The sequence below is a fragment of the Musa acuminata genome, chromosome BXJ2-4 (assembly GCF_036884655.1).
Source record: "Musa acuminata AAA Group cultivar baxijiao chromosome BXJ2-4, Cavendish_Baxijiao_AAA, whole genome shotgun sequence".
Lineage (NCBI taxonomy): Eukaryota > Viridiplantae > Streptophyta > Magnoliopsida > Zingiberales > Musaceae > Musa > Musa acuminata.
In genome coordinates this window covers 39,272,469-39,283,856 of record NC_088341.1, presented here as the reverse complement: position 1 = coordinate 39,283,856, position 11,388 = coordinate 39,272,469, and the positions used below count along the sequence as shown (strand labels likewise).

The 11,388-nt window shown below is 38.6% G+C and overlaps 1 protein-coding gene across 1 annotated transcript; it reads left to right on the top strand.

Moving 5' to 3' along the window:
• Positions 1-2,424: 2,424 nt before the first annotated feature.
• Positions 2,425-10,645, top strand: LOC135610804 (tobamovirus multiplication protein 2A-like). The gene is made up of 7 exons (XM_065105761.1): positions 2,425-2,568; positions 2,686-3,025; positions 8,251-8,350; positions 9,449-9,529; positions 9,601-9,705; positions 10,023-10,232; positions 10,321-10,645. The coding sequence occupies exons 2-7, from the start codon at positions 2,778-2,780 to the stop codon at positions 10,426-10,428; spliced, it is 852 nt and encodes a 283-aa protein (XP_064961833.1). The 5' UTR covers positions 2,425-2,568; positions 2,686-2,777; the 3' UTR covers positions 10,429-10,645.
• Positions 10,646-11,388: the final 743 nt, after the last annotated feature.

The window sequence follows — 11,388 nt, the reverse complement described above, 5'->3', positions numbered from 1 at the left end:
TAAATCCGAACCGCTTGACCAAATGAGCATTTGTAGGGACGCCGGATTTGAGTGGCTTCATAAATGACCTCTGGTCATTACTTGTCAGAGGTTGCGTCACCCCCAAAATTTCGCAGACGTTGCATCCATGATCATAGGTTTTATCCTGTTATATTTAGACAGTAATCTTTTGGATACAGTGAAGGAGATTGGTTGATTCCACCTCTTGTTTCTTTTGGATACGGAGAAGGATTGGCTTTGTATGAATAGTTTGCTTCACCCATTTAATGTCTCGATCCCAAGGCCACCTTGTTGTTTAGGATTTGTGATTTAGTCCCAATTGATAAGCTTGCATTTATTATGGTCAATGCTATCATTCAAAAAATAGTTCTTAGTGATCTTTCTCATATTCCTTTTAATTTTGTTAGAAACTTAGGAATTCAAGAGCAAGTGGGTGGAAATGGGATTGACCACCGAATTAATAAATCATATATTTAACAATTTTATTTAAATATAAAATAATATTATGTTATATTACATGATATATTATTATATAGTGAAAAAAAGATAGGAAAGGAACAGATTATCAAAAGGATGACAGAGTAATAAATATAGCAAAATTTTATTCTCTTTCAATCTTGTAGTTAAAAAAAGGAAAATATTCATAAAATTTTAAATACATTTATAATATATAAATTAATGCATAGATATATAAAAATTTGAGTATTTTTGGAAGAAATCAATTGGGACGATAAATCCTTTTTTTTCACTTGCTCTAAGTTTATATTTTCTATATTATTAAAACCTTGTCATATTTATTTTTATTTATTGTGGAAGAATGATAATAAAAAAAGTGACACTATCCCAATTATAATGTTTTTGGATCGACTTATATTATTTTTGTTGCCGAATCCAAATATTATAACAGAATCTTCATTTTTTAGAATCTTTAACAACCTTAATGATCAACTTTGCTATAGATACAAACTTTACATAAGATGATAGTTTATAACTTAAGTAGGTTTTAATAAATTTTAGAAAAAGATGATAAACCTTCAATTTTCCATTTAAGTTTAAATCTACTTGTCTCTAAAGTGTTATTATATTCGTGTAATTTTTTTTATAGAATAATGACATTGATAAAGAGTGATATATTATTCAGATACGATGTTTCTAATAACTTATATTAATTTATGATTATTGAATAAAAATAATATAATACTGTGTAAATTTTTCGTCAGACCACGTAAAAATATATACAAGTCAATTAGATGTCGATGGGAGATTAGCTATGTACATACCATAACGAACGAGGATCGTTTGTATTTTGAGAGAAATTCTACGTGGGTAAAATGGAAAATGAGGCTTATCTTAAAAAACTCATAAATATGTGGAGTTCTTTATAAGAAATCATCCTGATATGGCAAGTTTTGGTATCACGTACGTGGTAGCAGACAAATGACCATTGGGCTGACGCATAGCGACACCTTGGATCCAGACGAGACGGCCATGCGACATCTGCATTGGGGAACTGAACTCTCTATCATTTCACTCCATTCTAACTTAAGCTTCGAAGGAATCGAGTTGGGAAATCCTGCTCCCGATCTCGTCCTAAGTGCAGGGGCTAGCGACGAAGAGAAAAGCAATGAAGCCTGCAATTAAACTCGACGCGACGTTCGTTTCTTCCTCTCGACTCTCCACCTGGGCAACCTTGCACATCCGTGATCAGACCAAGCTGTGCTGACTTCTCAACCATGACGTAAAGATTCATCAATATTTTTTGCGCTAGAAGGAGGGCCCGAGGTCCGCACCTCGGTTGAGCAAACTTGCTCCCGAGCCGTGCACCTTAACTATGAGCCCTTGGCTCCTCTATGGGAGGGAGCTCTGATAAGATTATTTAGTCAGTCCCCTGAGGGAGCACTCATAGTGAACCTCATGTTGATCTCCTTAGCTTCCACTACCTCTTGTCATGTTCCCCACCTTGCTCACCGTCCATGATGTGGGTGATCTCGACATACGGTGAACCTCATATTGATCTCTCCATATACGTGGTCGATGTCGGTAAAGCAAAATAGGAGCACTCCTTCCTGAGCTCACATGTTACGAGAAAATAAAATCATATAGATATACTCATCTCTCAAAGTGGATAATTTAAAGATAAAATCATAAAGATATACTCATCTCTCAAAATGGATAATTCATTCTGAACCTATCAAATGAACTCTTATCACATCCAATAAATATTATTCTATGATGGAACAAAATAGTTATAAGTATATCATTAAATTACTCATCCGTAGTTTATGATTAGAGTTTTCTCGTGGGGTTCGGGCACTCAGGAAGACAGAATGGGACGATAGGTACAGCGTCATCCGGAATGAGGTGGCTTCCACTGCCTCTTGCCGTGTTCCCCACCTTGCTCACCGTCCATGATGCGAGACGTCTTTTCTCCGTAGGACACGTGGTGAACTTCATGTTGATCTCCTCACATACGTGGTCGATGCTGGCAAACCAAAATAGGAGCATTCCTTTCCCTTTCGGCCTCCGTGAGCGCTTTTGCGTCGCCGATCGATCAATATCACCGCCAAGGTTTGGATCAATAATTCTACCTGTTCTCATCTTTTCCTTTTTGCGATGAGATTTTTCCGTTGTTTCGATTATCTTTCAGTGCCATTTTCGCTTGATTTTTTTTTACTCTGAAAATAGGGTTTTGGTTGATGAGTTCGGGGTTCCGGACCGGCGGGTGGTGACCGAGGAAGGGGGGCATTGATCTGAGAGTTGAGAAGGGGAGAGAGATCATGGCGTGCCGGGGACTCTGGGAGTGCTTGCTGAAGCTTCTCAACTTCCTGTTGACGCTCACCGGATTGGCTATGGTGGGATACGGAGTCTACTTGCTGGTGGAGTGGAATAGAGTTTCTTCTAGCGATGATGACGATGAACCGATATCGCCCACGGGCGATAACCCCGAGTTCTTGACGTTTGGTCGGCCCATGCTTGTGGCAGTTTCTCTGTCGTCAAGTTTTCTTGATAAGCTACCGAAGGCTTGGTGCGTGAATCCTCTGCTTTCTTATTTCTTGGCGAGGGTATTCATCATGCTGAAGTTACTCTGTTTCCGTTTCTTTCCTTTTTGCCTTGGATGGCGCATTGAGTTGCAACTCTGCCTTTTTATCAAAGGAAAATATATCATTATGGAAAATGATCATAACACTATTATGAATTGCTTGAAATCCTTATCGAAAGTTTAAGCTTGCTTAACTGTACTCTGGAAAATGCCTTTCAATAATTGAACGTCGATGTTGAATCTGTCTGCATGCATGACAGTAGCTACATTCCCATTTTAGAATGTGGTTCTTTTTGTATAAATTGTTAGAACTAGGTTATAAAGCACCAACAAGTAATCCAAGAAGGGCATGTTCTCTTTTGGTTTGTTTCTCTTTTGAGTTTATTATTGTTTAAAATGATCATTTAACTCGTGCTTGTTTGGTCTTGCATTGACTTTTATTGGTGAAGCCTCAATGCCATATTCACCTTATTTTTAGGCATTTTTTATTCTTAAATTACTTCTCTTTCATACTATTAAGACAAAATCTAGGTGTCCGATTGGGATGCTGATTCGGAGCCAACCAAGATCCTATTCCACGTTTCTCTCGTGTCAGAGAATGCTGAATATTATTTTGACTCCCAAAGGCTTCAAACCCTATAAGAACTACTTCGAGGCGTGCTTGACAATGCCCCTCCAATAATTAAGTTAGTTTAGGGAATAAGGTGTCGGCCAAGTATTGAGTCTTCTAGAGTTGGATGAGCTTGTGAGGTTTTATAGTGTGACTTCGAGACCATTATGCTTGAAGATGCGCATTAATGTCAAAGTCAGTTACGTGCTTCTTTTGGTTCTAGTGGAAACGTGTCACGTCGAATTTGGGGAACATGCAATGGTCGTGACGTGGTTGGTAACGTATAGGGGATGGTTCCATGTCAGCCACACGATGTTGAATCACCGGGGACATGATGCGGAGATGTCGGCTGTGTAGCGCTAGGGTGTCGACCACATGGCATTAGGGTGTCAAGTGTTGGTCACATCATTGTTTCTCTATCATTTGTCCCCCATTGTGCCTTGACGAGTGTAGTGGAGTTGAGATGCAATGAGGTTTCTATTTGATTGTCGACATCGGAAGGAAAGCGCTTATATGTCTTGTTAGCACAGGAGATGAATTATGCCAATTGAGTAGCATTATTGTCAAGAGAGGCACTTTGGATCGTGTCAGCCACGTTGTTCGCGAAGGGACCGCTTCAGGTTGTGTTGGCCATGTTATTATCAAAAGGAGCGCTTTGGGTCATGTGGGCCTTGTACTCCTGTTGTCGTCAAAGGAACATTTTGCATTGTGTTGGTTGTGCTATTGTTGGAAGGAGTGATTTGGGCCATGTCGGTTGCGTTGTCGTCCAAAGGAGCAACTTGGGCCGCACTGGTCGTGTTATCAGGCTCTCTGAGACTCGATGTGTGGCTTGGGATGGCAATTTATTGGAGAAGAACGAGCCTCGTGGTGATTCACCTAGTGCTATCTACTTCGGATTTGCGAGGTGTCATCGTTGCCCCTTCTTCCCGTTGGCATGTCGTTTTGTTAGTTATGTTTTATCTACTTGGATTTGATTCTTTACATTATGATGGCTTAACATCCTCCCCTTGTTGTCATGGACGGTCGTCGCGCACCCGTAACACCTTCGTCAATGGATCGTTCATTGCTTTTGTTTGCTTATACATATGTTTAGCAGCATATTTTGCATTGTTTTTGTGTTTTTGCTTGAAGATTGTGGGCAACAACAATTTGCAGGGCTATAGAGTGATCGCTCATTGGAATGGGCAAAACTATTCGAGAATGGCTCAATTTTCGCATGTCATGACATGTTTTCTATAGGCTATGATGTGGAGCAAAAAGTCAACCATCTCAGCACCCCATAACCCCCCAAGTGGCACAGGGTTGGATGGGGGTTTGGGGTAGTGTTGGGTATTAATTGGATTTATAAGTTCTTACGTTAAGTCTATGGGAACTTGTCGACGGGCTCGACACTCGGCGAGTAGTTGTTTGCGGACTTGCGATTGTTCGTTTGCCTTCTAAAGTACTTGTTTATTCCTTCCTCTCTTGCACACCAAGTGGTTGTTGAATTGTTTGTAAAACTGTCCTCTTTGCAAGATGTCAGGACTTGTTCATTACTCGTTTTCGAACTAATCAATTTGCTTTTTTAGAGGTCCTTTAGGACTTGAGTGAGGTTGTAACTAGGTTAACCCCTTGCGGACGAATAACGTAATGGTGCCTCACGACTTAGGCAATTCCAGCTAAGTTTGTGACATTGTAGTATCAGAGTTGGCAAACAATTCGAGCAAACAACGAAAGCTCACAATCTCGACATGGTGAAACACCGTAGCGAATCGAGTAATACAAGGCAAGCCAAACCATTGCCCCAAGCAGCCATAAGTGGGCTACGAGTGTAAACTCGCTCTCAAGCTATTAGAGTCGCTCAAGAGGAGTGCTACAGTGAAAATGATGAGCGAGAAGTTAGTTATTCTCTACGAGCGGAGGAAGCACAATTCAGAGCGCCAACCGAGAAAAGAAGTAATAAGGAGAGGCTTATAGTTGCAAAAACTCGTCTTGACGTTCTTGAAGCGAGTCTAGAGGAACTCTACCAAGGCCAACGAAGGTTTCTTGGGGTTAAGAACTCGCAAGAGGAGGCGAAATCTCGGATCAATAAGGCCGAGACTCCAAAGACTCTATGCAACATGTACATAAAGTCGTGATGGAACTCACATCTAGGATTAAATTGCTCACAATGGCTCTTATTAGGGGAGGGAACAACACTCGTGTTGCTCTGCCACAAAACTTGAGGTCGCCCGAGCCACACTGATACGGGGGTGCCATGGATGCAAAGGAGCTCGAGAATTTTTTGTTCGGCATAGAATAATATTTCCGAGCTACGAGGTTTGATTATGAAGAAATCAATGTTTCCATGGCAACGATATATTTGAATAAGGATGAAATCATTGGTGGCGAACACACTGGGAAGAGATCCAACAAGGTCGATGTTGAGTGGACACATAGGAGGACTTGAAGTGGGAGTTGAGAAGTTAGTTCCAACTCGAGAATATAAAGTTTGTCGTAAGAAGAAAGCCGAGACAACTCTACCAAAAGTACTTTTATTCGGGATTACGTGAAGTAGTTTTCAACATTGATGCTGGACGTACAAGACCTGTCCAGAAGGACAAGTTATTCAGCTTCCTTGATGGCTTGAAGTTGTGGGCATAGCAGGAACTGCATCAAAGGATTATTACCAATATGGTCGGGGTAATCGCAACTATGGAAAGACTCACCGACTTTGTTTCCTTGGAGGACTCGGGGAAAGAGAAACAATCTTCGGGAAATCACCCATTTAAGTATTCCTGAGGGAATCAGTCCACAAGCGAGCCGAAAAAAAGAGAGTTCCCATAAGGATGTGAGTTCAAAAGACAAGACCCCAAAACCTAGTGGATGCTTCTTGTGCGGAGACCCACACATAGTGAGGGAGTGCCTACAAAAGCTAGCAGTCAATGCATTAACAGCATTAATCCATCCCCCAGATTAGACAAGGGCAAAGGGGATGAAGGTGCCGAACTCGAAGGCTAACCAAATATTCGGATTGGCAAAGGGGGTCCCATCAAGACAGCAACGTGGAGCGAAAGCACAAATATGATGGTTGTGCTGCTAGATGACTTACAAGTGATCCTCGGAATGGAGTTCATACACACGACGAAGTTAGTGTCAATCTCGTTTCTAAACTTCCTATTCCTAGTGGGAGGTGACGACCCCTGCGTGGTTCCTGTATCTCGAGAAGGAACTAAGGACCTACAACAAATATCTGATCTACAATTGAAGAAGGTGGTGCGAAAAAGCAAATTAACTTCCGTGGCTAAGAGTAAAGCTAAAGACACTTGATGTGGAGGCCACTCACGAACTTATTGTGGTGGTGGATGTTTTGAAGGAGTTTACTGATGTTATGCCACCTGAGTTGTCAAAAATTTTGCCGCCATGCAGAGGCGTAGATCACCGCATCGAGCTGGAGCCTGGAGTGAAGCCTCCAGCGAGTTAACGTGGTTCGTGTTTTGGTCCATGAGCAGACCAGTATGTGTAGGGAGGTATGTATTGTCCCTACAATTTGTATATGCTTCTGGAGACACATGCTTGAAGAAGGTTTGATCTTGATGCAAATGACTGAAACATCTCCGGTGTCATTCTATTCGATCCTTTATGTACCTACTCGTCTTGATGTGTTCGTATAATACAAATATCAGAAAAAAAAGAGCAAAAGAATATTTCCTTTTCTGAACAAAACAATTAAAATCAGGCTCAGTCAGCAGTTGGTTGTTCACGAACTAGCTGTTCCTATCATTTCTCGTTGGGGTCAGTGAGTGCTTTTTTTTTTTTTTTGAAGGAATGCCATGTTGGAATTCACAATCAAATGTGCCTCTGCAGTGTGTTATGTAAGGAAATAAAAAGATCCACTTGTACAATTTAATCTGTATAAAATTTAAATAATTGATGCCTTGTTGAACCTTGCAAATCACGCGATTAGGAAAAAATAAGGCATTGTTTCAATCTTCTTCGGTATCAAGGTAATCAATCTTTTATCATTTCATTTGAAAGATCAAAATATTAATTGGTCCACAAACTAATATTGACTGTCCGAGTGTGGTTATGTTGCAAATAATAGTGCCTCATTGAAATAAAATATCAAATTACTTTCTTTTTTGACCTGCATATTTTGTTCTTCTTCATCTTTTTTTTTACACTGTTCTATATCTAAGTGATGGGGAAAGTTTTTTAAGCATACACAAGTTATGATGATGCATAGATTATGCTCATGACTGGAACCAGAACAAATGATTCAACCTTGGTAACCAGTGGTAACCCCCAAAGTGCATGAAGTCTCATAGTTGTTTGAATTTATGCTGCTGATTTTGAAGTAGAGGTGGTTATCACCAAGTAACCAATGATTCAAATGGCTAGCAAGTGTTTAGTCTGTTGCAGTTGGATGTCATGAGAATTGTTGGTGTTCCAAGATTGCATGGTTGATTTGTGAGCATATAATGTATCAATTAATGGGATTCATATAGTTTAATTGTGGGGGTCAACTGCATTAGACTCTTGAGTCCCCACCACTATGGTTTACACCTTACACAACAGATGATCCTGTTATGCTCTATGGATTTTGTTTTCTTTTGGTTTGAAAATGTGATTTTTCTTGCAGGTTCATTTATTTGATTATCGGTATTGGAGTTGTTCTCTTCATCATATCATGCTTTGGCTTTATTGGAGCAGTTTCGAGGAACGGGTGCTGCTTATCTTGTGTATCCTACTTTCTTGAAATATGAACTAGTCAATCAATGTCACATTGTAGTCACTAAAATAATTTACTTGCATTTTTTGTGACATTGCGTGTTCTTTGCCTTCTTGAGATTGTGCCTTTTATTTGAATCAGCTTTAACTTCGACCTTTTTTATATTACACTGCAAACTATAACGTAATAACTTACATTCAAATGGTCTGTTCAGTTGCCTATGCGCAGGACTGCCTGAGTGATGGGGTACGAATTTCAAGTTTAAGTTAATGTCACAGCTAATGCAGGTACAGTACTTCAGCTCGAAGCAGCAAATTTCCATTGTTCTAGCATAAGCACTTTAAATTGCCTAGGATTTTGCTATTTTGCTTATGTTACAGCTTAGTGTTCATGATGCTTTATGTAAAGCCATGTAATTTAAGTTGTTTTGTTTTTTAGAACTTTTTATTTCTTTCTGCATCACGATGATCACTTTTGTAGTTACTCTAGAACACTAGAAGATCAGATATCCTTTTTAGGTTTTTCAGTTAATATATGTAAGAAGCCTGGTGATTTAATTAAGTTTGGTTATCCATTTGGCTGGTGTTTGCCTCATACTGTCGGAAAACCGTGGATACCATGCTGAATGATGCACAAGCCTCTTAAGAATTTTGTCATATGAAAACTGAGAAACCATATATAGAAGCTCTCAAGGGGCTGCTGAGGTGCTTGGTAGTGACAAACATGAGATAAATTGGATTTTGCTCAAGTCACTTCTTCTACGTTGATCCAAATCAAAACCAAGCTGAATTTGATCATAGCTTGTTCTACTTTTATACTTCATGATCCCCATTTATTTCTTTTCTGTTTCTGTCATGATATTCACTATATTCTTCATCCGAAATAGTATTTCTTTCTTAGTGATCTTATTGATTCTAGTTAAGTTGGGAACTTCAGCTTTGATATATTTTGTTCAGAGCTTAATAAACTGGATTGTTCTATTTATCTAATATAGATCTGAATTGAGCAGAATTTGTTCAACAGCTTTATCTACTGTTATACTTTATGATCTCCATAACTTCCTATTCTGTTTTTGATAAGATAATTCTAGTTTCCTTAACCAAAATAGTATTCTTTCTTGGTGATCTTGTTGATTCTCGTTGAGTTGGGAGCTGCAGCTTTTATATTCTTTGATCATAGCTGGAAACATGTGAGTTTTGTTTTTCTATATTCAACTTTTATTAAGGTTTCTTTCTTAGTTTTGACTTTGCTGCTCTGCAGATTATTCCTGTTGATAAAACTGGTAATTTTGACGTGATATATGATTTCTTGGAGGAGAATTGGAAGATAGCAAAGTGGGTTGCCCTTGGAGCTGTTATTTTGGAGGTGCGGAGTGGCAATTAATTTTTCATTATTTTATAAATGTTCTCTATTGCTGAAGCACAAAAAGATGAAGAACAGAAGTTTATTAGACAAGTGTTCTTGTTTTTATATCATCCCTCTTTTTTCTTTTATGTTGAAGAAAATACTTTGTTTAAGCTCATCCATGTATTTCGGTAGTAAATGATTATCACATTATATAGTCATCTGCAACCTCAATGGATATCCTACAATGCTATTTCTCTTCCATAACGTTAGGGAAGCTTCCACTTTGAACTTCTCCAACGGGCACTTAAGAAAACTACACAACTGCTGATGTGCAGGCTTTGGTGTTCCTATTGGCTCTTATAGTGAGAGCAGCAAATAGACCCGTCGAGTATGACAGCGATGATGAATATATTGCGCAGAGTTCTGGCATCCGGCAACCATTGATCAACCAGCAAGGAGCTCCAGCAACTGGCATGCCTGTATCTGGCACTCTTGATCAGCGTCCAAGCAGACATGATGCTTGGAGTCAACGAATGAGAGAAAAGGTATATTCTATGCTGTATAGGAGCAACTGAAGTTGCTGGTTCTTTCGATTGTAATTTAATCTATTTCTTGGTGTTTTTGCCTCGACAGTATGGTCTTGATACCTCTAAGTTCACCTACAATTCATCAGATCCAAACAGAAGCCAACAATCTGCAACACTATCATCTGAAGAAAGGGGTGGTTGTAATATACTGTGAGGATGACTACCTCATGCATCTGCCAACAACTTTGTGAGTAATTTCATCTTGGGTTTGTGTAGAGTGCCTGTTGTTCTTAATCTTAAATAATTCCACGGGAAGTCATATGGAAACTTGATTAGAATGGCTCCATAGTTTTTGTGAGTTTGTGAATGATCTTTAAAAACCCATCTAGATGTAATGAATCATGATATATGTCATCTGGAAATTGGTGCTATTGATGCTTCGACCGTGCCTATGATAGCCTGAGTTGGGTTAAGACTGCATTACGATCCTTATCTTGGTTTTTCGTGTTCATTCGAATATTATTACATGTTTAGAGGAATGATGGACGCTGAAAATTTTCAAATATGAGTTTTTCGTATGTAGGTGATTTCAATTTTAGTATATTTCTACACTATGCTTGATCGTCGATTTCATACCGGAATTAAGTGGACCAAAATAGATGATGTCAAATTCTCGCATCAGTGGGTCAATGGGATTGATTGATTCAAATGTAATTTAGATAAATTTGAAAATAAATTGTTATTATATATTATGTGAAAAAACAAATTGGTCGGGTTAATAAATATAAAAAAAAGGCCAGGAATCACTGGTGATATCGTTTGAATATAAAATTTAAAATATCTTCAATTTATTATTTTATTAAATATTTTTATCACTTAGTATTTTCATTAAATAAAGAAATAAATTTTAATTCAAAAATAGGTTTCTTGGTAATTTGGAGAAATATGAAGTTCCCCGAAGATTACAAAGTTAAGCATAATTCTGATTTCTTTCCTTTGTCCTTCTATTTTAAGATATGTTAATTGATAGTACTTGGATAGTTGGGAGGACAGCGGATTGGATCCTGAATTTATAATAACAAAAAAGGATTTTTTTTTTACCTTTAATTTAGAATTGGTATCTATTCATTATGAGATACACCCATTTAAAAGTTACATTTTTTTTATCATTAAT